Raw genomic sequence first — 23653 nt, forward strand, 5'->3', positions numbered from 1 at the left:
TCCTGTTCCTTTGGTTGCGGGGAGGACAGTTACTCAGTGATTCCACGTTAACCTGTGTGTGAGAAAACTTGTTTGAACTTAAAAAGTAGAGAGTTGGGTTTATAATTTTGGAGTTAGATGAAGGTGGGAACCTTTTTTTCACATAGCAGTGTCACATTTGCTTTGACATCTCTTGATGTGCCTGGATTTTTTTTTTTTTTTACTTGCTTATGCTTGGAGAAGCTTTATTTTACCTTTCTGTCAGGGAAAGCTTAACAAATCTCAACTCAGGAACAACTTTGATGGTTTTTTTCCTATTTATATTTAAATGAAGTGAATGAAGTCTCAGAATCCTTTCCAAAGCAAAATGTGTCAGCCAGGACTGTCTCAAACATGACATTCCTCTTTTCTTTGCCAGGCAGGAATGCAGTGACAAGTTTTAATCTCACTAGAACTGTTGGCCCTCGTTCAGAAGCGATTTATACGTAAAGGGAGAATGGGTTTGCTGCATCCATGCTTGCTGAAGTTTAGGACCAACTCCTTTGCTACCTGAGACCTGTAGAGAGACATAAACCCACCCAAGATAATAATACCAGTGGAGTCATGAGACTGCAGAGCCAACTCATCTGATCTGGTGATGGTTGATGAGGCTGTAAAATGTGACAGGAGCAGGCAGGAGATTTCTGGTGAGTGTTGTTACTTGGACATCTGGAATCTCATCCCCTTTGTCATATTTTGGAGCTTTTGGGCTACTCCAGAGCTTTAGTCCAAGCCAGGAACTTGATAGGTGTTAGTCTCCAAATTACATTAGTGTAGCTAAAGGAACAAGAGTCCTGGGAACAAGCTTCCAAGCACCAGTACTCCCTGGGAAACCTGCCTGTTTCACTTCATAAATCAACCTTTTTCCAGGGTAGAATTTTTCCATCTTAAATTCCATTTTGGTGAGGTCACCAAGTAGGATGTACAGCTTGACTCCAGTGATAATTTCCACTGTAGGACTGAGGATTTGGACCAAGGTGAAAGGACTGTGGGATTCAGCTCTGGATTTATGGCTCCCAGTGTTTCAGCGTTACTCAGGTTTTTGGATTTGTGACAAGCACTAAGCTTGAAGAAAGCACACATGCACTTACGCAACAGCAGGAGACACCTCATCAGCCAGGGCAGAGGTGAAGGGGATTTTTTGAAAGTAAGGAACGTTGCTTTTGAAAAAAAATCTATGTGTGCTTTGAAGTTTATAAATCAGCATGAAAATATAAATGCCCTTTTTTACTGAACTGCCAAGAGCTGGTACTTCGTGTGCTCTGCTGCTGTTAGTTGAAGAATAAAAAGAAGGCTCTCCTGTAAGAATTCCTGGTTTAGGAATTCCTTTTCTCCAAGACAGTAAGTTTTACAGTAGTGGAAAGAGAGGCAACTCACAGCTTAGTGGGGAGGAAGTGCAAATCACTTCAGTGTGTGATCAGTTGTGACAGTGGGTGTAGCAAGGCAGTTCAGGTACGTGTATGACCTGTGTCCTGCCCAGCTGTATTTTGGTTTGAAATGCAGATGGGTTCTGCAGGTTTGAAAAAATAAGAAAGAATTTGCAGTTGTACACTTGGAATAAGAGGTTTGATCTTAATGAATTGCTTTTTTGTCCTCCTGAGCTAGAGCTGATAAAAGGATCTTGGAGCCTGAGAGCTGTGAAGGGAGTTGTCCTGAAGGCTGAGCTTCTGTGGGTGTGGAGGGAACTCAAACCTCACCCCATTGTGTCCAGGATGAAAGGGCAGTTCTGCACCAGCAGCACAAAAAGCAGAGAGAGAGGCTGGTGAGCAACTCATGGCCACCAATACCTGGAACCAAATCTGGAGCTGAAAATGCTTTCATTTCCAAGTGTAATATGATTAAAATAAACTCTTAGTGTGCTGGGCTCTTAAATCATGATAGAGCAGTCAAATTCCCTTTTCTGCCAGTTTCCCTGTTTCTGCCAGGATAGCTTTGTGCCTGCACAACCATTGTGTATCAAAAGATGTTAAAACTTATTTTATCTGTTTTAAATTTTCCTGTTGAAGTTTCCGCCTTCCCAATCTGTTATTTTTTTTCTAGGGAATCTTTATGCAACATTCCTCATGGAACTCACTTTTATGTAGAGAATTTGCCTTGTAAACAGGTCATGGCTTTTCCTTGCAGGAGGAAGGGGAGGCAAGAAACAAGAGCAGAGGCACATCATGATTCATAGCTCGTGTTTACTTGTTGGTGGAGCTTTGTAATGCATGGTCCAAGAATGGACAGTAAGCACTGGATATTCCCTTGAGATCTGAGGAGGATGACTCTTTGTTATTAGCTGCTGGCTGACATCTCTGAGGGTATTTTGGCTGCTGCTGGATCAGCAGTGGGGGGTCACCATCAGGCTCTCAAGGGCGACTACACAGCAGGATGATGTAGCACAGCCACTTTCCCTGCATCCTATCTACCTACATAATCTTCCCTTGGCTTATTTTTCCCAAATCCTGCAGATCAGGAGTTCAGTTGAACTGGAAGTTTTAAGCATTTAGCCAGGTTTTGGATGACCTCCATAAGTGTTTCTATGTATGGGAGGGTTTTCTGCCTGTGCTGCTCCATGTCTCCCATCCTTTTTTCCTTCTTGGGAGCTTCCTGTTGGTTATCTCATAGCTTTGCCATGACATTCGTGGTATCCACATCTGCACAGCTTCAGGAACTGCAGAACAGGAGGGAAACTGTGCATGAAAAGCATTCCATACTCCAGTGTTGGATACAAGAGAGATGATTTGTGCTGGTGTTGAGCTGTGGGGACTTTCCTTGGTGCTGCCTGGTTGCAGGAACCAGCCTTAGAGGGCAGCATTGGCTCTGTCCCGGCTCTTCTCTCAAAATCCTTTAGTGGCTATAGGAAATGAGTAGAAATGAGTGGTTTGGAGTTATAAAGATACCACATGTACTGTGGGAATGTGAGGGTGGGGTGGGGGTGTTGCTTGTGATGAAACGCTGGAGTCAGGCAGGAGCCTCCTGGCGCTGAGGTGAAACTCAAAGAAATTACCCTTAAAACTCCGTTATTTTAAGCAGAACACATCTCCAGAGGCAGCCTTAAAGCTAGAGGTACCTCCATCAAGGCTCGGGGCTGTGGGACAGCCAGCCCTGGCTTGTTAGAGATAATTAGGGCTTATTTGGGATCATGTGCAGCTCTGGTGAGGGATGAGGTAGCTGCAGGGAGTGGCAACCTGAGGAGACCTGTCTGGACTTGCTGGAGATGGGGTGCAAGAAAAGGTCACACTAAACCCCTGAGGCCCCACCACTGAACTCCCCCATTCCTGCAGTGATGTTAATTGCTTAAATGGTCGTTAGGAACAGGATGGGGCTGGATTGAGGCCAAGGTCTCAGAGGGAAGCTGGGGTTGGAGCCTGGTTTAGGGTGCAGCAGCCACTCACTCTTTCTGTGGTCTTTTTTTTTTTTTCTCTGTAGCTCTTAAGATTTACTAGTTGGCTGCTAAAATGTCACTTCTGGTCAATTTTTAAAGAAAAAGATGCAAAACGTTGTGCAGGCGTAAATATTGACTTCAGAAAAACAGTTCTGAGGCTCCATGCTGCTTCCTAGCCTTCCATCATTGATTCCCAAAACTCAACCCTGGAGATGCTTTACAAATTTCCTTTGAAAATGTATCTTTATTTGCAGGGTTTCCATTTTTATGAGTTGTTTAATCATGGGGAGCAGGTTTTCTGGGTGCACTGACTCCAGGGAAAGGTGCTGGACACCTTTTTGGTGCCGCAGGGCTGTGCCGTGTCCTGCCTGGCTGCAGGGAACGCAGAACCCCCACCATTTCCATGGACTCTGTCGGGTTTTGACCCTGGTGCGTTTAGCAGGAGGGTGCTCGGCCCTTGCACTTGAAGTTAGGATAATTCTTGTAAGAATTGTGGTAGGTCCCAGCTGCCCTCTGGAAACACTCAACTGCCTTCTTGTCGCATGCACAGGTCACTGTTTGGCACTGGTTCCCGGTTCCTGGAAGAAAATTTGGGGGGCATGGAGGCAGGCAAAGGGTGGGAGAGTCACAGGGTGTTTTTTGGACCATCCCTACTGCATACGCAGCCCCCTGGGTTAAATTTGGGGTGTCTCAGGTACTCTCACCTCTGGTGTGTGGAGCTACCTAGCCCTGGAGAGACCCTTTAAGTCACTTTATCCCTGGGGTGTGTGCGGATAGTTGCTTGGATCATAGGGATATGCTTTGTTTTGGTCTGTGAAATAATGTGTTGGCTTTGGGGAAATCGAGGTGGCTGTGCCAGGTCCCTGTCCAGGATGGGAAGGTCACCTCAGACCCTCAGTATTTGGCCTCTAGGGAAGGACAAGGCCCCTCCTTAGGGAGGTGTCCAAGCTCTAAACTTCACCATAATCCAGCAAATATTTATTTGCCCTGTTCCTGGCACTTTTCCTGTATTTTCACCTCCTTTGCTCTGAGTGGTTGCCAGGCCAGGATGGTCTAAAAGACACCTTGGAATACAAGCATGGATGGTATGTGCCTTCCCACTTGGAGCTTTGCCCCTGCACCGGCTCTTACCGCAGGTTATTCGGCTTCCCCGGAGGAAGTATTTGTAGGTGACCACTTTGGGACTGCAGTGTGAGGAAGCTAACTTCTTATAGCAGCAATTGTGGGCATGGCAGCACCTGAGAGCACAGAAGCCGTGGTCAAGTCAGGATGGGGGACAGTTGGGACAACCCTATATTGGTTGAACTTCAACGACACGCATCGTTCCCATTGGCTACTGCTGCTAAAATGCTTTTAGAGAGGTTTTAAAGACGAGCAACAATTTTCTCATTGCTCTCTGCTCCCAGAAGCAGGGCAAGATTCCCCTCGCTGTACCCACGGAGGTGGGGAGGGCTGGGACACCTGCTCTGCCTTCACCAGGTCCCAGCTTACCTGTCGGTGGCATCCAGGGGCTTTTTGGATCCCCTCAAGCCGCAATAACAGCCGTAACCATTGTAAGACAGCAGAGATTTCCCAGTCTTGTGCTTAATCATCGCTCCAAACTGGAGCACGTTGCAGCTGGCGAGGGCCAGTCCTACAACTGGAGAAGTTGTTTAGGAGCACTGGAAAAAGCAACCTCCCATCCTACCCTTCCACAGCAAAAATGAGCATTTTCACCCTTCCCATCTCCATGGACAGAACCCGTGAGCACCAGACTTTCCTGGAGGATGGGAGCTGGCAGGGGGTTACTCACAGAAGAGGAAAAGGGAGAAGAGCTTCATATCTGGTAGTGGCAGCTCCAGGGTTTGGTGAACCTGACGTGCTGCTGGTCACACCTTTTATAGTCACTGTGTACCTTTGGCGAGGCCCCTCCTTTGGAGGGCAAATATTGACAATCTTCACTATATTGCTCTTGCTACGTGTGCAAGTCCCTTGGCACTGCTGGAGGTCCCAGCTGTGGGGTGCCTTATACTGCTGGAGCCCTTGGCAGGGGAGGGTTTGGTGGACTGGCATGAGTAGGGTAGACTGGGGTCAGCTCCATGCATGGCTCTGGGTATCTCAGCATCTCAGTGCCTCCCTGAGCAAAATGGGAGAACCTGAGGGAGAACAGGAACCACTTAGTGGAAGATGTCTCTGCCCATGGCAGGGGGTGGAATGAGATGAGCTTTAAAGTCCCTTCCAATTCAAACCATTCTGTGATCCCATGATTCACTTTCTTCCTGGATGCCTATATTAGTTTTTTGATGTCTTGGCTAGAAAACACCATTCTATGTCTTAGTGTTTCCATCCTGACTTAACTGGGCAGGGAAAAAAGGCAGCCAGTGCAAAGCATCCTCCGCTTCTGACTTACCAGAGTGGGTGAGATGCAACACTGGGAGCAAAGGAAGATCCTGTGGTCCTCCAGAATGGCTGTGGCCGGAGATAGGGCTGAGCTGAGGCCACATACGGTGGGAGTTTTTGGTAGTGGGGACTTCTGAGGTCTCAAATGCCCCTTGCACATGGGGGTGCTCTGTCCCTCTCCCCGTGTATGCTGGGCACTGTTTTGCTCTCAAAAAGATGAGCCCATGGCATGAGGTGTCTTGCTCACCTTTGTTTAGAAGCAAAAGAAGGCAAGTGGCAGCATAAGGGAAAAAAATGCAAGTTTAAGGGAAGGGGGAAAGAGAGAGGCTGGTTGTCGTTTGCTCTGAGAGAATCTCTAATTAAATAGATGATGCTGAACAATCATTTAGCAGACTTCTTCTGTCAGATGTTGCAGGTGCCCAGTGCTCTGTGCTGCTTTTTGGAGAACCCCAGCATGGGCAGGCAACTGAGGCAGGGGAGGAAATCCCCCCGTGGCTGGTAGGGAAACTGAGGCAGGGAACAGGGACTTGTGTGGGAATCAGAGAGGTGGTGAGAAAAGGGAACTCGGCTCAGCACCATCTGTTCCCCCTTCTGGCATGAGATGTTTGTCTCATCAGCTCTCCGGGCTAATTTAAGCAGACCCCTTGGACACCATTGAGTTAATGACCTGAACCAGGGGTTGCCATAATTCAGGATCTTCCGAGTCTACAACCAGTTTTATCACTGAGAAATAAGGTATATTCTTATCAAACTGGCTGAGCCCCACGTGAAAGCCTCTTCACCCCACCTCTACCTGTGCCAGGTTTGCAGTATCCCTTCTCCAAATGGGAAATAAGCCCCAACAGGGCCAAATGCATCCTGGAAGGATGTGGATTTTATTTCACAGTACAAACCCACAACTTTTCCAACCCAATTTATTGCCATGTGTCTGAGCCCACACATCAGCACTTGGAGCTCCATATGAATGAATGGATTTGTACAGCCAGACTTCCAAGCAGGAAAATACATGGACAGTTAAAATTCACCCAGAGTTTACAAAGGGAGAGTTTATCTTGGCCTGAAATCTGTCTGGGATATCCTGTAGGTGAGGATTTGATCCTTGATTTGTGCCTTGCAAACAGCAGCTGCTGGGTGAAGGGCCGCCCACTCCTTCCTCATCTCCCCAGGATTACGTGGTGCTGGAGGAAGAAAAGGAGGGTGGAGGGGCCTGATTCCTGGGTGACAGCTGGTGGGAAGCATCACTGATGTAAGGGATATTGCCTGGCCCCATTGACTTCAGCTTTGGGGCAAGCCAGGGAGGGAATTCCAGCTGGGCATCAGCCCCTGGGGAAATAGGGTTTTGTTGCTGTTTCTGTGGCTTTATTTCATTGCAGAGCCCCAAGGGGGTTTGGAGCACCGAGACCTCCTGGGGTCAACCCTGCAGGGCACAAAACATGCGCAGTGGGGAGGTTTTTTCCTAAGGGATGTGCTCAGAGTTGTTGCAGAATCAGGCCAAAACATTCTTTTCTGGTGAGAAGTCTGTTTTGCTCATCGCTGGTGTGAGGCAAGCTCCCGGCCACCCCAGCACAGGGTGTTCAGGGAATCTTAGAATATCCCGAATTGGAAGGGACTCACAAGGATCATTGAACTCCAAGCCCTTCCACCCACTTCCACTTCTCCATCTCAGAAAAAACCTGGACATTTTCAGAGTCTGAATGCTCGGGGCAGTTCAGGGGTGCGGCTACACCTCGGTGGGAATTGTGTCACCTCTCAGGTGTAATTTTTTCCAGGTGTTTCAACAGGAAACCTGTCTGAGAGGCGAGGGGTGGTCTCTGGGCTCAGCTGAGTCATGGCACACTGAGAACTGCTGCCTTGGGCTCTCTGTTTTTATTTGGAGCAACAGAAGGTGAAGCAAGAAGCGGAGAGAGCAGACAGGCTGTGGGGGAGCCAGAGCCAAGGGGAGACACTCCCGCTGGTTCCCTGTGCCCCTCACAGGGACGAGGGGCAGGTGTCCACTCCTCCCTTTTTTTGCTGTGCTGAAACATCGCGTCAGCGCTGCTCCCCCTCCTCAGATCCAGTGGACACTGACGCAACTTCACCGGAGGGTTGTTGTCCTCGGGCCAAAGCCAAAAAGCCCCGAGGAGGAGACTCGCCAGGGCTGGGAAGCGCTGCCGGCCCCGTCCCTTCGTGGATCAGCCCGGAGGTGGTTTTGCAAAGGGAATATTTTGCTTCAACACCTCCCGGCTCGTCCCCGGCACTTGATGCGGCGTCGGAGCAGCCTCTGGCCGCGCATCCGGCACAGCAGGGCCGCCCGCTCGCACCTGCAGGCACTTCTCTGGCACCACGTCCCCGACCCTGCAGGGACCGCACAGTACACCTGAGACCTTCATTTGGGCGTATCTCCCGGGGGCTGCCCAAAAAAGGACACCACAAGAGAGGGAGATGGTCTGGAAAGGGGCATCCCAAGGCAAGGGGGTGAGGACTCACTGCAGGTGGAGATTCCTGCCTGGGGTGCTGAGAGGGGCTGGAAGGGTCCCACGGGGCACCGCCGAGCCGCCAGCTTGGCATAGCAACAGGCACGGAGCCGGCAGCACCTGCAGGGAGAAGGAATGTGGCACTGGCTGCTTCTGACCTACCTGACACAGGCTCTGCGAGCTGGGCAGGAAGAGCCACCAGTTTTGCATCCTCTGCTCTGAATTGCCCAGCAGCTGCTCTTTCCAGCCTGTTCCCATGCCTCTTCTTCCCTGTGCAAGCCCTGCCCAGCATCCTGGCTTCAGGACCATCCCTCTCCACTGGTGCCATCCCATGAACCAGGCAGTTGTCGCTGGCACCACCCTACTGACTGCGGGGCTGGAATTAGGGGTGAGCACTGAGCTTTCCCTGCTTCCCAAAAACCTGTTCCCTTCCTGCTGCTGCCCAGTACCTGGTCTGCACTTTGCAAAGCTTCGGGGTGGGCTGAGGGGGTTGTGCACAGCCCCGGGGTTACCCCAGGGCCAGCATTAGCCCTCTGGGGTCAGTGCTAGCCCTCTGGGGCAGTGTTGCCTGTACCGGTCCAATGAAGCCCTTGAGGTGCCCCATCCCGAGTAGCATCCGTGGGCAGTCAGATTTCCTACAGTGCTTCCCTCGAGTCCCGGTATGAAGGTACGTGGGTGCTTCCCATGAGCTGTGAACACACCTGGAGTGGCCAGAAAAAGTGATTTTTTTGTAAGTTATATGCAGAAATGAGGCCTGGGGAACGAGGGAGGAGAGGAGGGAGTCCCCCTGAGGAGTGCACAGGAGTTTGGGGATGCACATTGGCACAGGGGCCTGGCTCCTGTCTGTGTGGGTCGGGGATGCACTTACTGCAGGCAAACAGCATTGTCAGCACCAGCAGGACCTTCATTTTCCTCTCACCTGGGCCTGGGAGGAAAAACAGAGGACAGGCTCAGCCAGGCAGCTTGGCTGGTGCTGCCATGCATACCTTCCTCTCTGAAATTGGGTCAAATCACCCTAAAATTTGGAATGAAGAAAGCAGCTGGGGCTCCTCACCTCTGTTTTGCTGCCTCTTGGCTGACAGCAAGTGGTTTCTGAGGCTGTTCCACCACCTGAGCATCCCCACCCCGTGTCCCACCACCTCAATATCCCCCACCTCCTGTCCCACCACCGAAGCATAGTCCTCATGTCCACTACCCCAGCAGTTCCCACCCCCTATCCCACCACCTAAGCATGTCCCACCACCTGTCCCACCATTCCAACATTCCCCACCTCCTGTCCCACCACTTTTGACACTTCTCCCCTGTGGTCCAACGTGCCAACTGCGTTTTTATCTGGGAACAATGACCCTTTTCCTACACTTTTCTTCCCTCCCAGCGTTCCCGATGTCCTCCCGACATCCCCCCCTATTTTTGTTTCCATGGCAGGGGGGTGGGGAGGGGGGACTTGCTCACCGGGGGATCTCCCTCGCTGTCAGTCCGTCCTCCCGAGGAAAGCCTGCCCTCCGTATCTGGCCTGCGGGCTCTGAACTGAAAGCGCCGAAATTACTCTGTCCGAAAAACACCAAGTGCTACGCCCCTTCCCTCGCCGGCCAACCCCCCTCGCCCCGTGGGCTGCAACCCGGAGTGACGCAGGGACCGAGTTCTTGGAAAGTTTTGGGAAGATGTTGATTATTTACAGGGATTTCTCTCCCTGCCCAGCAGCAGCAGCAACTCTCAGAGGACGGGGTGGTTTAAGCACGTTGTTTATTTTCAAGTTACTTAAATTTACAGCAGTACAGGCAGGAATGCAGGGAGCTCCAAATTTCGACTCCTATCACCTGCACAGGTAATTGGGATAGAACTGGTAGCGTTTCCTGTAGCTCCTGACGTTTCTCTTCAGGCACAGTGCCAGGCTGCGGTCACACTCACAGGAGAGCTGAGCACACCAGGAGTCCTTTCCTGTGGGAAGAGGAGAGCCCAGGGTCAGACCTGGCTTTACGATGGGCTAACACCCCCTTTTCCCGGGTCCTACTCACTGCAGGAGGGGCTGCCGCGGTGCCCCTTGTAGTGGTAGCTCTGCTTCTTGGCGTCACAGTCATGGCTCAGGAGGCCGAGGTAGCAGGTATCGTGTAGCTGGCAGCACCTGCAGGGGAGATCAAAACTTTAGGGATTGGGCTTTTCCCTCCCTCACTCCTCACATTTGAAAATATTCAAGGATGTGTTCAGACGGGGGGGGGGGGGTGTTTAGGTGGGTTCTCACCTGTCTGAGGCGTCCTTGGGCTGCCCTTTGCCCCCCAGGCCGCAGTAGCAGCCGTAGAAGGCATAGTGCAGCAAAGCGTTTTTCCCTGTCACCTCCGTGATCATGTTGTGCAGCTGCAAGAGGCTCCCGTGGGTTGGGGACAAGCCTGGGGAAGGAAAATCAGGGGGATCATGCTGATTCCCAGCCCCCTCGCAGCATCTCCATCCCTCCAGCCCCTGAACTGGCACCAGAGTGGTGATATCTTAGAAATTATAAGACAGTGGAGAGGGAATTTGTTCCCAGCTTGGTGCAGGAGAGTTGTTGCATATTTGGGAGGGGTGGTGATGGGAAAAGGTGAAGAAATCACCAGCCTGGTTACATTTCCACAGATGTGACTGCACAGGGAGCCGTGGGACTGGTGGGACTGAGGACACTTACGCCAAGCAAACAGCACAGAGAGGCCCAGGAGACAATTCATCCTTCTGACAGCCCTGGGAGAGGAAACCAAACCATTCCCTGTTATACCAAAACCAAACCATTCCCTGCTACCCTTCTTTCTTTCTCTCCTCATCTGGGAACAGAGATTCTCCCCCTCTCTATGGACTAGAGAAAATGAGGGCAGTGAAGATGCACCCATTGCTTCAGCACAAAGCACTGGGGAAGGAAAGTCATGGGAATCAGATGGTGCAGTGGTGGAAAAAAGCAAAATGAAGAGAAAGGGAGAAAAGTTGGAGGAATTAATCAGCCCTCGAGGGCTGCACCCACTGCTCTTCCTCCAGGCTGGCATCTCAGGTAGCATCTCCTTTGCTCCTGCTTTCACAGCATGGATTTTGCTCCCATCTTACTTCTGGTTAAAGTAGAAAAGGGAGAGAAAGCATTCCTCCATCCCCACTTACCTTGGGAAAGCTGCTACTGCCTTGCAATGCCCTGCAGCCAGCTGGGCTTGCTTTATATAGGGTTTTCTCCCATCTGTTTGGGGCTTCTTTGACTCAAATGTTGCTGACCGGGCTTTTGTGCAAAGGAGAAGGTGCCATCCTTCCCCTTTACAGGAGTGTCAGAAATTCCCCCAGTGCCCCAGCTCTGTACCTCACACACAGGGGCTGGTGCTGGGTGGGATGACGTGGCAAAGCATTGTCACTTCCAGCCTGAGGAGGAAGCCAACATGCCCTAATCCTGGTCAGAAATGCCTGAAGATCTTTTACTTTGTCCTTCCCAGCATCACGGAGCTGTATCGGGGGAAAGAACAACCCTGGTTCAGCCTAGGCAGGAATGAAGCAGGTTTGGGATTTTCAAGGGGGTGTACAGTTTGGGAACTGACTCTCTGCAAAACTGGTTCAGGGTAAGTTGTCAGTTGTTTGGGGAAAGTCTGTGGGCAAACTGAAAGTATCTCTAAATGTGCAGTTCCTGCACATGAGGCCAGGCAGACATTGGATGATTAAACCCTCCCTCACTGTGAGAAAAAAATGAATTAAAATGAATGTTTTGTGGTGAGCAAATGCAACTTCCCTTATTTTATTCTGGATGATTTTTCCACACCCTCATTACAGCTCTTCTGCAGAAACTATTCGGTCACCAACTGCCCTCCTAAATTAGCATCCACCTAATTTATCTGGTCATGGTTTTGAAATCTTCCCTCCTCTGTGGATGGCTATTCTTTAGCCTTAATTTTCGTAAAATCCCATAATGGTTTGGGTTGGAAGGGACCTTAAAGTTTATCTCGTTCCATGGGCAGGGACACCTTCCACTATCCTAAGTTGCTCCACATTGGGGTAGGCCTGTGAATTACAGCCCTATTGGGACCATGGAAGTATTGGGATGTTGGGCAGAGGGTGTGGCTGAGGTGTGGGATGCAAAAGTGCTCCCCAAACTTGGCAGCCACCATTGCAGTGCCTCAATCTCAGTGCCCCTTACAGAAAAACACAACAGAATCAGTTTCCATTCCTTTTATTGTAGGTCTTTATTATCTTTGCTGGGAAGTGAAATCAAGGGAGGAGGAAGGGATAAAAGGGGACGTTGGTGGGTCTTTCTGAGAACTGGGAGGGGTCTCCATTCATGATGTGTGCCCTTCCTCACCCTGAGCACCTCGCAGGGAGCCTCATGGGCTCTGCTTCTGCTCAACCCCCACCCCAGGCTTTTCTTGCCACGGCAGTGGGGGAAACCAAACAAAATCTGGAGCTCTGTGTGCAGATTCCCCTTCCTCAGCACTGGAGCTTGTCTCCTTGGCATTTCAGCTTGAAGTAGAAGCGGTAGGAATGACTGTACGAAGGCAGAGTGCTCGCAAAGCACAAGGCCACTGCCTTGTCACACAGGCAAGTCTCTCTCTCACACCAGCTCTGCTTGTTACCTGAGGGGTGGAAATACAGTGTCCTGTAGTGACTTTTCTGGTGGGGTCCCCTCAGGATGCCTCCAGTGCCTGGAGCTTCCTGAGGGAAGTGGATGAAACAGTGTGTCCCAGTGCTTGCTCTCTCTGACCTGTTGCATCCCTTGCAATGCCCATTTAATTATCAAACTTGGACAGGAATCAGGCTGGTTTCACCCCAGGGGTTGCCCTCCCGAGTGCCTTGCTCCGGGGATGGGGTGTCATGGGGAGCAGTGCTGGTCCCCCACCTCCATGGAACCCCTGTTCTCTACTCACTGCAGGTGATGTGTCCGTCATCAGTGGTGAAGGTGTACGGGGTGATCAAGGGGCTGCACTTGCCCTCCCTCACCGTCCTGTAGCAGCAGTCGTGGGCTTGGCAGCACCTGTGGGGGCACCATGTCAAACTGTGGCCCCCCCAACCCTCCCTCACCACACCTGGAGGGTAAAGGAAGGTCCAGCCTCAAATTTAAGGTGACCAGGAGGAGGGGATGGTCAGGCAGCAGCAAGACATGGCTGGGGAATGGGGCGAACTTCCCAGAGCACAGGAGCTCCAAGGGAGGGGCTTTTTAGGGACTGCCCTTCACTGGGGGTGGTGAGTGGTGATGCTGTTCCAGATACTCACCGGTCGGTGGGATCCACGGGGGTCCCTCTGCCCCCAATGCCGCAGAAACACCCATACCAGCTGTAGGAGAGCAGGGCACTCTTCCCTGTGGTCGACCTGATCATCCGCTCCAGCTCCAGGATGCTGGTGCCAGCTGGGAGCAGCCCTGTGGAGAGGCAGAGGGATGGGGCTTGTGCCGGTGCAGCGTGGGGAAGCTGGTGGTGTTCCCGACACCTCATGCCAGGCAGGGAATTAAATGTCTGGCATTGCTAGAAACACACTTTCAGGAATTTGAACCATGAGGAGCCCTAACACCCCCCAAGGATTATAGAATCATAGAATTCCAGAATGGTTTGGGAGTGAAGGGACCTTAAAGCCCATCTCATTCCACCCCCTGCCATGGGCAGGGACACCTTCCACTATCCCAGGTTGCTCCAAGCCTCATCCAGCCTGGCCTTGAACACTTCCAGGGATGAGGCAGCCACAGCTTCTCTGGGCAACCTGTGCCAGGGCCTCACCACCTAAACAGGGAAAATGTCTGGCTTCTGCACCCCCTTGATTCAGTCGGGCAGAAGGTATTGCTCTCTGGTCAGGCAAACCCACAAGCCATGCTGCAAACAGCAATCCCCCATCACCAGGATCAGCCATGGGCTTGGCACAGGCAGGAAATGTTCCAGCAATCTCCAGGGCGCCATAAAATAAATATGGATCTGGGCATCCCAAAGCCTCCCTGTCACAAAGCCCTCCATGACTCCTGCAGTGCTACACGAAGTGTTGGAGTGAAACCACAAAATTTAAACAAAAACCTGAATTGTTCCCAAATCTTGAGGTTGGCAGGTGGATCCCCGTGTGTCCTGGGGACAGCGGGGCACTTACCACAAGCCAGGAGCACAGCAAGAAGGAGATTCCTCATCCTGGGGCTGCTCTGGAGAGGGAACAGCAAAGATGGGCGATGAACCAGGGGCAGCACAGGAACTCCCCCAGTGCCCACACCAAGGGCATGGAACCAGTTGGTTGGCAATGCCTCGTGGTGACATTCGTGTCACTATGGATTCACAGCCTTGTGAAGGCATCACCATGTCCCTATGACTCCTCATGGGGCCTTTAGCCTGGATTTGGGATGCAGCCCTTGTCACGGACATGGTGGCTGATCCTGCCTGGGGCTGATGAAGCAGCTCTCTATTCACAGCCTCCCCCCACCATCCCCTGAGCTGCCAGATGAGTAATAGGGCAGTAAATTCCCACTCTCCTTACCCCTCCTGGACCTGCAGCTCTGATGCCACTGGCTCAGAGGGTTTGGTTTTTATAGCTAGCCAGGCCCACCCCCTCCTCTATCTGCACTGTCATCCCAAGCTGGGCTCACCCGGAGCAGGGAGCATGTTCCCATCCTTCTCTTTCCCAAAAATCATTAGTTGCCCCAAGCAGTGAGCACCAACATTCCCTCCATCTGCTCATCACTGGGTGTGAGGCCATCTCCATACCTGCATGAAGCCAGTCAAGGCCTTCGCCATGGTTTTAAAATCTGTGGGATCTAGTGGCTGGAGCGATGGGATAAAAGTGATTTACATCGGGGCTGGCACCTTAAAGGTTGTTGAATCCTTGTTCCAGCTGCAGAGATGGCACTTTGGGCTCAAGTGTTGTCTCAAGTGAGGTTTTGCCAATTCACACCTTGAAGCTTCAGAGGTGGTTTCTCTTGGCTCCTTCCTTGCAATTGTCCCCTCAGATCCATGGCTGCATCCAAATCCAGCCTCACTGAATCACAAGGGGAGGCGAAGGGAAGACAGCCAACACCACAAGTGCAATTCCTGGGTCTGCAGTTTTCCTGTCCTGCCCTCTGTGTTTTTTTTCTGTCTGCCCAGAATGTGTGGGCAAGGGGTCTGAGAAATTAAATCACGAGCAGCAAAGGCTGGAAAAGCCATGGAAACCTGACTTAGAATGCTTGGGGTATACAGTTTATTTAATAACCATAACTCAGACATGATACAGAGAGAGGGGGGAGGCAGAAAACCAGAGGAGATAAGGAACAAAAGCTGCTGGTTTTCCCCTGAAACCGTGGGGCCAAGTGCAAACACAGACACAAATACAGGTATCTGGTGATATGCAGGGCTCCACCCTCAGGGATTAACCTGGGGAGGGGAATTCAGGGTTGAGAATTGTAAGGAAATGACTTAGGGGTCTGGAGTCAAGAAGAAAAAACTCTGTGGAATTTCTTGAGAAGCCACCAAAGCTGTCACTGGAAGGGACGTCACCTCCTGACTGTTTCTCCAAGGGGGCAGAGATGTCTGTCTCGGGGCTTTGCTTCCTCTAACCCTTAATTTTCTGTTGCAAGTGGAATAAAAACCCATCCAAGCCCATTAAGAATGGGGAGTAACACCTCACTCACCTCCTTGCCCACCTCGGCATCTGCACAAGAAACCATCCCAAAATGCCACAGTGACAATCCGACAGCCAAACCCCTGCTTTCCTTACCTCACTTCTAAAACCAAGGCACTCTAGTAATTAATTGATCCCTTTCCCACCTCCTCCACAAACGCTTCCATTACAGAAGGATTCCCCAGGTGGTGTTCGTTGGCTGTGCTATTTGTGTTTTAGCATTGCAGGTCCTTGGCTTTGGGGGAAAGACCTGAGTTTTTGCTGTAGAGTTTGGATAAACCTGCATGAAAAGCATAATCTGAGGGCCTAATTGAGAGCAGGAATCCTGTGGATTTGGGATCCACACATGGTTTTAACCAAATCCCTCATTTTAAGCCCTCTCTCTCTGCAGGGGGTCTCAGGAGAGTGACCAAATGAAGCTAAACCCTCTCTTTAATTAACCCACAGACTCAAGGGCTTAAAAAACCACCCATAGAAGTTATCATCCCCTTGGATATGTGGAACTTTTCAGCCTTCTTAGGGAACAAAGAGAGTTGGGTATCACCCACACATCTGTTTGTTCAGGGCCTTACTGAAGTGTAAATGTGCTGGGTGCTTTGATTTGCAATGCTCCAGTTTTCCCAGCAGTATTGCCAAATATCCTGGGCTGAGATGAGCTGATAGGAAACTATTTCCTTACTTATTTTGTTTCTTTTTAGTGCTTGGGTTTGCCTTGATCTTCCCCCCTCACAGGGTGGAGAACCCAAGTTTATGATGGATATTTATTGCTTGTTTCTTTGGTGCCATTGATGGCCATCTGTTGGTGGGAGAAGAAGGTGGTTAACTGGGAGTGGGTTTAAAAAGAGTTTAAAAGGGGATTAATGGGGAGAGAAGGAAATATCAGTGTTATGTGGGGTGTTCCCAGAAGGGAAACTGACTCAGGGATCATTTGTAGCCAGGGGAATCAGGACGACTCCCCCTCCCTCCCAGGATAAAGAAAGCTTAAAACTCCCCAAAAGCACAGTTTTAGGTCCCAGGAAGATCTTGTGTGTAAAGTCTAATTTTTTAATGGTGTTTTCATAATAAATTTTGGGGTTTATTTGTCTGGGTTTATTCTGCGGTCACTGAATAATGTCACAGGGGGTTAAACTCTGTCTTGTGCTCTACCTCTCCTCCCCCTCCCCCACTGCCTTTGCTCAGGACAGGCTGTAACACTTCATTTTTAAAATTTTAGGGTTAAAACCTGAAGATTTGAGTATTTAAGTGGGGTGGCAACATTGTGGTTTTGACTAGGGTGGGATGGGGGAATGAGACCTCCTATGGGAGGGAGAGGGACAACCTTGGTGCCATACTCACCTACGGGTGTGGAGCAGCTGTTTGGGAGGGACCCAGCTGTCACCCACCCTGCTCATCCTGCCTTGTGTCCCACAGGATGAGGCCTGCGGAACCTTCTCAAGGTGGTGAGGCTGTTCCTGTGCCACTGAGGAGGCCTGAAGCCTCAACACATCCCTGCACAGTTTACACAGGTATGTCCCTGCCATCTGCACCAGCGTGTCATGGCTGTCCCTGAGCCTGGTGATGTCCCCTGGGTCTGCCCTGGGGCATTCCGTCTGTCCCATCCCTGAATCCAGGGAATCTCGGCTGTCCCAAGCCATGGTTCCATCTCTGTTCCACCCCTGTCCCCATCCCTCTCCCATCCCTGTTCTCACCCCTATTCCATCCCCGTTTCCATCCCTATCCCCTCCCTGTCCTCAGCCCTATCCCATCACTTTCCCATCTTTGTTTCCATCCCTATCCCATCCCTGTCCCCATCCCTATCCCCATTCCTATCCCATCCCTGTCCCGTCCCTGTTCCCATCCCTGTTCTCATCCCTATCCCATCTGTATCCCACCTGTAAGGTAAAACATACACAGGTATTCTTCCCAAGAACGCCAAGGCAGTGGAAGGTTTAAAAGAAAAGGATTCCTTTTTTTACGATGCGGCGCATTGGGCCCCCAGGGGCAAAAGGCACCTCCTGTTTTCCCCTTCGAGTTTTTATTATCTCCACTCCCCCCTCTCTCCCCGCTGGAATGCCAAGGCCTACTGCATCTGCTCTCTCCTCACATGTCGGAGAGCAAGCTTCTGGAATGCAGCGTGGGGGGAGAGAACAGCACTGTTTTGAGAAAGTGGCAAGGGAACCTTTTCCTAAAGCGAAATAACTGACTCCTGGGTAACAAAATCTTCGGCAAAAAAAGTTACTTACCCTACACCATTCCTATCCCATCCCCATCTCACCCCTATCCAATCCCTTTCCCCATCCCTGTTCTCATCCCTGTCCCACTCCATCCGATCCCTGTCCCATCCCTGTCCTATCCCTGTCCCATTCCTGTTCCCATCCCTGTCTCATCCCTATTCCTATTCCCGGGGGCCGGTGCTGGCATCGGCGCGTTGCGGTGGGCGGGGCCTTGCGCGTGACAGGAAGTGGCGCGGTCTCCATGGCAACAGCGTCGGCCGGCGGGCGCGGGCGGGCCGGAACAGGTGAGAGACGGGATCGGGATAACGGGACCGGGATTGGGACCAGGATAAAGAGACCGGGATAAAGGGACCGAGTTCGGGGTTCGGGGCCAGGATTGGGATCAGGGTGAGGGATCGGGGTTGGCTGGAGGGCGGTGGAGCCGCGTTATAGTGCCCGGGTCTGTCTGCTCCCTTGCCGTGGTGGCTGGCAGTGGGACCGGGCTGTGGGCTCAAGCCTAGTCCTGGTGCTGGGCTCAGCCTTAAACCCGGCTGTGTGGCCCAGGCCTGGCTGTGGCACCGAGGGCTCTGCTGTGGGGCTGGGCTGGGCTGGGCTGGGCTGGGCCAGCCCTCACCAGGACAAGACAGAACAGGCAGGAACTGATGCCCAGGAAGTTCCACCTGAACATGAGGAAGAATTTTTTTGCACGGCACAGGTTGCCCAGAGAGGGTTTGGAGTCTCCCTCACTGGAGACTTCCAGAACCGTCTGGACACAATCCAGTGCCATGTGCTCTGGGATGACCCTGCTGGAGCAGGGAGATGGGACTAGATGAGCCACTGTGGTCCCTTCCAGCCTCACCCATTCTGTTGTTCTGTGATGTAGGGCTGGGATTTGGAGTTGTCACCCTCCCAGGCCCTGGTGTCACTATTTTGGGGGCACCCGGCTGCAGGTTCCCATCCCAGCTCCTCCCCAGGCACTGTATTTTAAGTGTCTCCCCTTGGTAAATCTTTGACATATACTGTGCTGCAGTGGTACAGGCCCTCACAGGAGGGTCCCACTATGGTTTCTCACAGGTTAGTTGCTTGAGGTTTTAGTTCTTGGAACTGGCAGTGTTACTGGTGATATCTGTAAGTGCTCCCCTGGGCTTGGGAGTCCTTCCTCAGTGCCTTGTTGCCTTGGAGTTTATTTGTTAGGAGCACTAAGGGGAAGGCACACACTCCCCTCCCTCCCACAAGCTCCTGGGAAACTGGGATGAGTCACCCGGGTGGGTGTCCCTGTCTGGCTCTGCTGGAGGCTAAGGAGGGACAGGTCTGTCAGCTGGGGCTGGGCAGGGCATGCTAGGACTCTGTCTTGCTGAGCGTTTCCATTTCACAGAGCTGGAGGAGAAATCGAGTGGTAAATAACACACTGCTGGCAAAGCACCACCAGGGCTGTTCCCTCTATTTGATTTAGAATAGAATCCCCAGATGCTTTGGGTTGGAAGGGACCTTAAAGCTCCTCCAGTCCTACTCCCTACCATGGGCAGGGACACCTTCCACTAGCCCAAGTTACTCCAAGCTCTGTCCAACCTGGCCTTGGACACTTCCAGGGATGGGGCAGCCAACAGCTTCTCTTGGCAAGCTGTGCCAGGGTCTCACCACCCTCACAGGGAAGAATTTCTTCCCAATAACCCATATAACCCTGCCCTCTGGCAGCAGGAAGTCATTTCCCCTTGTCCTGTCACTCCAGGACCTTGTAAATACTCTCTCTGTGTTTTTTGTCAGCTCTTTCAGCTAATGAAAGGCCACAATCAGGTCACCCTGAAGCCTTTTCTTCTCCAGGCTGAACAATCCCAATTCTCTCAGCCTTCCCCCATATCAGAGCTGCTCCATCCCTCTGATCCTCTTGGTGCCTCCTCTGGACTGGCTCCAGCAGCTCCACATCCTTCCTGTGCTGGGCCCCCAGGGCTGGAGGCAGCTCTGCAGGGGGGTCCAACCTGAGGAGGCAGAGGGGCAGAATCCCCCCCTCCCCTGCTGCCCACACTGGGGGATCAGCCTAGGGCACAGAGGGTTTCTGGACTGTGAGCACACATGGACAGGGCATGTTCAGCTTTTCATCCCCCAGCACCCCCAGGTCCTTCCCTGCAGGGCTGCTCTCCATCCCTTCTCCACCCAAGTGTGCCTTGGGATTGCCCTGACCCAGCTGTAAGATTTTGCACTTGGCTTTGTTGAACATTGTGAGGTTTGCACAGACCCTGCCCTGTGCTGGGGTGACAAACAGCAGCTGAGTCCCACTGTCATTTCTGGAGAATGCCAAGCAATCCAAGTTGATTTTCTTTTGCCTTGATAAATGCTGCCATGCAAACCACAGGAATGGAAGGGGGCACTTCTCAAAGGGTTGTTGTGAAGTTGCGACCTGGCTGGCTGGGCTGTCACAAGGCCTGTCCTGGTACAGCCAAGCGCTCTGAGTGCAGCTTAACTTGGGGAACATGCAGCAGAACATGGCTTTATCTTTAGTGGAGGTTGCATCACAGTCACAGAATATCCTGAGCTGGAAGAGACCCACAAGGACCATCCAGTCCAACCCCTGGCCCTTCACAGGACACTCCAACAATCCCTCCATGTCCCTGAGAGTGTGGTACAAACGCTGCTGGAGCTCTGGCAGCCTTGGGGCTGTGCCCTGGGGAGCCTGTTCAGTGCACAACTACCCTCTGGAGGAAGAACCTTTTCCTGAGATCCAAGCTAACCCTCCCCTGACACAGCTCCAACCATTCCCTTGGGTAAATCATTCTGTTAAGCAGCTTTTGGTCACAGAAGGGTTAGAATGAGTTTCTCTGTATTGAATCAGGGGTTTTCAACCTCAAGGATCTTCAGAGATGTTTAAAAAGCGAAGTGTAGTCAATCTTACCCCAGAATCCACAATGGGAACTCAATCTGCCACTGCAGGAACAGTGAAAAGGCCAGGGCTGTGTTTTGAAGTTTACTCATCTCCCATTTGCACTGAGTTTCCAGCTTCAGAATTAAAAAAAAAAATTGTTCTTTCCATCAAAAAACTTACTTTCAGTGGGGAAGGGCACAACTTCCTGATGCTCTGGGTCAAGTTTACACAACTCCTGACAAATCTAGCCCCTATAAATAACACGTCTCCCACTGCCCTTACTGCACTGCAGGACTGCCCACACAGTGACCCACTACATTTATTCTCTTTTTAGCTGACACACAGCACAGTGTGGGAGCCATAGGGAGATTAAACCCTCTAGAAGCTTCCTGGCCAGTTCCTGTAACTTTTCCCTCTGTTCCTGGCCAGTTCCTGTAACTTTTCCCTCTGCTCGCAGCCTGCAGGTGCAATGGCCACAGTGGCTTTCCTGGATGCAGCACTAGTTCAGCTCTGCTTCCCTCCGAGCACAGCCGCTCTCCTGTGGGCCAACACTGTCATCATGCACGTCACCAGGCCCAAATCTGCCAAGGGATGCAGAAGGCCAAGCTTCAGCCACCCTCAGGATGTGGAAGCCTGTCCATGCCAAGTGCCTTCTTCCCCACCGGCAGCCTCTCCTCGGGGATTAGTGAGCAGCCAGAGAGCACCACTCACAAAACTGGGGTTCCCACCCACTCAGGTGTCTCCTGAGGAAATCCCGGAGCTCCTGCAGCAAGTGCCTCTGAAGACCTCCTCTTCCCTGAACAAGTACCGGGTGCTCCCCTCCATCGGCTGGAAGGGCGTAGGGAGCAATGCCATGGAAGCGCTGGTTCAACAGACCGACCGGCTGGAAGTGAGTGAGGGGCAGAAGGACACTCTGAAATTCAGCAAAACTCTGTCTGGAGAACAGGGATCTGGCAGTACATTGTCAGGAAGCGATGTTCCCGCTGAGGAGAGCTCCCACATGCACTGTCCCCCTGAGAAGCGGGGAAGGAAAATGAGGCAGGAGAGCCCTTCCATGTCCCCTCTAAGCGTAGAAGAGCCCCACGTGCTGCTCGCGGTCCGGTCTCCCTCTGGCCAGAGGTTTGAGCACCACTTCAAACCCTCTGACAGTCTCCTGACAGTCCTTGCCATGGCAGGACAGAAATTGTTGGCCAACTACCAACACTGCAGCATTGAAACGATGGAAGTGCCCCGGAGGAGCTTCTCTGACCTTACAAAGTCCCTCCACGAATGTGGGATCCTCCACAAGTCTGTGCTGTGCATTCGACAGGACAAGCAGCATGATGCAGCAGATCTTTAGGCACACAGAGATGGGTCGTTCTGCTGAGTGGGATGCGTTGCTTCTTCCAAAAAAACTGAGTCTGATGTTTCCTGGGCCTACTCTTGCCATCTTTCACAAGTTCCCATGAAGCAGTTATGGATGTTGAGAAATAGTATTTCAGGTGTATAAACCTGCATCATAAAGAGCAGCTTGTTTCACCTGTGCCATCACAAATTGCTTCCTGAGTGCCACCAACCTTCAGCCTTTTTGGTTTGTTGAAGTTGCTGATGTTCTTTTTTGAAAACTCAAGTTTCCAAGACCTCTCCTCTTGTCCTTTTCTCTGTTTTGGGAAGGTACTACTTCCCAGAGTGGATCTGGATGCACCTATTTGGGAAGGTAGAAACAGAACTGTTTTACCTGCAGGACTCAGTAGCTGATCATCATCCTAAACATCAAGAGACTGAAAAGGAGCTTAAGCCCCTAAACCATCTGGAAGTAAGAGTATTAACACATTAATGGGTTATTAGGAAGTATTAAATTGCAAGACTGATTGTAAAATACCTGTGAGGGCTCAGCTCTTTCTGGGTAACCTCAGTCCAGCTCTTTACTGTGACTAAATCGCTTTTTTAAGAACAAATAGTTATTACTTTGTCTTGGTGAGCAGCAGGATTTTCTCCTTAGTTTCCCTTCTCTCATTCAGCTTGTGTGATCTGTAGGTAAGAACAGATGAATAATTAAGAAGGGATGTTACAAATAACTCCATTTAACACCTTAACACTGAAGCGAGTTAGTCCAAGAAGCAAAGTGTTGTTTTGGGAATTTTAAAATAAAAATGTATTAATGGGATTTGACTGAGGAATTGGCTCACACCATCTTTCACTAAACCATCATTAAAAGGCTGTTTGGCAGGTTTAGGTAACTACAATGTGCTTGTGCTAAAAAAAATATCTTCTAGTATCTAATGGAAATTCAAATAATTCAATCTACTTAAAAAATGGATCACTTACTACAGAGATGAGCGACTTTAAATGGTTTGAGGCAAACCCAGTTTATTATTTCAAACCTCAGTGTAACTGCCAAACCAGCCCAGCTCAGGAGCAGAAACACAACAGGAGCAGAAAGCTGATGCTGGTGCTGATCACAAGTGTAGTATCTGATGTTAAATAAGCGTTCAGGGTCCATGGCTTTATAGAACCAGTACCTGATAAAAGTTACCTGCTGCTGTGGGTGATGGAATTGCACAGCAGCAATCCCAGCTATTGAAACACACAGATGCCTTCAACTAAACCATAGCAGGGAGCAAAGTAGTTCAGGAAAAGGAATGATTTTCTATATTCCCTTCAGCATTAGGTGGCTAAATCCCTTGTTCTGACTGTTGTGTACTGTGTTACTTCACCATTTCAGAGTGTTTCCATCCTGTGATAGTACAGCCAATAAAACCTTTCAGGCTGAAACTTGAACTTCAAATGATTTATGTGAGCTGGAGGTTTATCCGTCACATCTCCTCTTAAGAAATGCCCTTAATTTGATGGCAGA

At 51.0% G+C, this 23653-nt stretch overlaps 5 protein-coding genes across 10 annotated transcripts; 1 reads left to right on the plus strand and 4 right to left on the minus strand.

Annotated features, from left to right (window-relative positions):
- The first annotated feature begins 48 nt into the window (after positions 1-48).
- Positions 49-22707, plus strand: UBXN10 (UBX domain protein 10). 4 transcript variants are annotated; one of them, XM_017833402.1, is made up of 3 exons: positions 49-665; positions 17179-17273; positions 21275-22707. In XM_017833402.1, exon 3 carries the CDS (start codon positions 21287-21289, stop codon positions 22154-22156), a length of 870 nt encoding a protein of 289 aa, XP_017688891.1. In that variant the 5' UTR covers positions 49-665; positions 17179-17273; positions 21275-21286; the 3' UTR covers positions 22157-22707. The 4 variants fall into 4 exon arrangements, with proteins under 4 accessions (XP_017688891.1, XP_017688892.1, XP_017688893.1 ...); XM_017833403.1 differs by lacking the exons at positions 49-665; positions 17179-17273 and adding an exon at positions 18209-18265; XM_017833404.1 differs by lacking the exons at positions 49-665; positions 17179-17273 and adding an exon at positions 18272-18368.
- Positions 3820-5031, minus strand: PLA2G2E (phospholipase A2 group IIE; the record flags this gene model as incomplete). The annotated part of the gene is made up of 3 exons (XM_017833414.1): positions 3820-3963; positions 4517-4623; positions 4877-5031. Coding segments are annotated over 3 exons (405 nt in total), but the record flags the coding sequence as incomplete, so codon positions are not given.
- Positions 7578-9786, minus strand: LOC108506422 (basic phospholipase A2 9-like). Its single transcript, XM_017833412.1, has 5 exons — positions 9670-9786; positions 9086-9142; positions 8792-8918; positions 8231-8337; positions 7578-8098 (listed from the first exon to the last, which is right to left on the minus strand). Exons 2-5 carry the CDS (start codon positions 9123-9125, stop codon positions 7974-7976), a joined length of 399 nt encoding a protein of 132 aa, XP_017688901.1. The 5' UTR covers positions 9126-9142; positions 9670-9786; the 3' UTR covers positions 7578-7973.
- LOC108506405 (basic phospholipase A2 daboxin P-like) lies at positions 10031-11215 on the minus strand. The gene is made up of 4 exons (XM_017833377.1): positions 10874-11215; positions 10457-10601; positions 10233-10339; positions 10031-10155 (listed from the first exon to the last, which is right to left on the minus strand). The coding sequence occupies exons 1-4, from the start codon at positions 11070-11072 to the stop codon at positions 10031-10033; spliced, it is 576 nt and encodes a 191-aa protein (XP_017688866.1). The 5' UTR covers positions 11073-11215.
- LOC108506413 (phospholipase A2, membrane associated-like) lies at positions 12373-17456 on the minus strand. Of its 3 annotated transcripts, XM_017833391.1 has the most exons (6): positions 17104-17456; positions 14976-15147; positions 14272-14320; positions 13417-13561; positions 13071-13177; positions 12373-12779 (listed from the first exon to the last, which is right to left on the minus strand). In XM_017833391.1, exons 1-6 carry the CDS (start codon positions 17442-17444, stop codon positions 12634-12636), a joined length of 960 nt encoding a protein of 319 aa, XP_017688880.1. In that variant the 5' UTR covers positions 17445-17456; the 3' UTR covers positions 12373-12633. The 3 variants fall into 3 exon arrangements, with proteins under 3 accessions (XP_017688880.1, XP_017688882.1, XP_017688881.1); XM_017833393.1 differs by lacking the exon at positions 14976-15147 and having other exon boundaries at positions 17104-17195; XM_017833392.1 differs by lacking the exon at positions 17104-17456 and having other exon boundaries at positions 14877-15048.
- Positions 22708-23653: the final 946 nt, after the last annotated feature.

Source organism: Lepidothrix coronata, unplaced genomic scaffold (assembly GCF_001604755.1).
Source record: "Lepidothrix coronata isolate B3197 unplaced genomic scaffold, Lepidothrix_coronata-1.0 Scaffold214, whole genome shotgun sequence".
NCBI classification, from domain to species: domain Eukaryota; kingdom Metazoa; phylum Chordata; class Aves; order Passeriformes; family Pipridae; genus Lepidothrix; species Lepidothrix coronata.

Coding starts and splice junctions, on each gene's coding strand:
- LOC108506405 (XM_017833377.1), bottom strand. CDS start 11,072: ATGGGTGCATCTTCACTGCCCTCATTTTCTCTAGTCCATAGAGAGGGG. Junction 10,602..10,873: donor CTCTGTGCTGTTTGCTTGGC/GTAAGTGTCCTC, acceptor TTCCTTCCCCAG/GCTTGTCCCCAACCCACGGG. Junction 10,156..10,232: donor CCGCGGCAGCCCCTCCTGCA/GTGAGTAGGACC, acceptor CTCTTCCCACAG/GAAAGGACTCCTGGTGTGCT.
- UBXN10 (XM_017833402.1), top strand. CDS start 21,287: ATGGCCACAGTGGCTTTCCTGGATGCAGCACTAGTTCAGCTCTGCTTC.
- LOC108506422 (XM_017833412.1), bottom strand. CDS start 9,125: ATGAAGGTCCTGCTGGTGCTGACAATGCTGTTTGCCTGCA. Junction 8,919..9,085: donor GACAATGCTGTTTGCCTGCA/GTAAGTGCATCC, acceptor TGGCCACTCCAG/GTGTGTTCACAGCTCATGGG. Junction 8,099..8,230: donor GGCAGGAATCTCCACCTGCA/GTGAGTCCTCAC, acceptor CGGTCCCTGCAG/GGTCGGGGACGTGGTGCCAG.
- LOC108506413 (XM_017833391.1), bottom strand. CDS start 17,444: ATGGGAGAGGGATGGGGACAGGGGTGGAACAGAGATGGAACCATGGCT. Junction 14,321..14,975: donor AGGATTCAACAACCTTTAAG/GTGCCAGCCCCG, acceptor TTCCCTCTCCAG/AGCAGCCCCAGGATGAGGAA. Junction 13,562..14,271: donor TGCTGTGCTCCTGGCTTGTG/GTAAGTGCCCCG, acceptor GCCTCTCCACAG/GGCTGCTCCCAGCTGGCACC.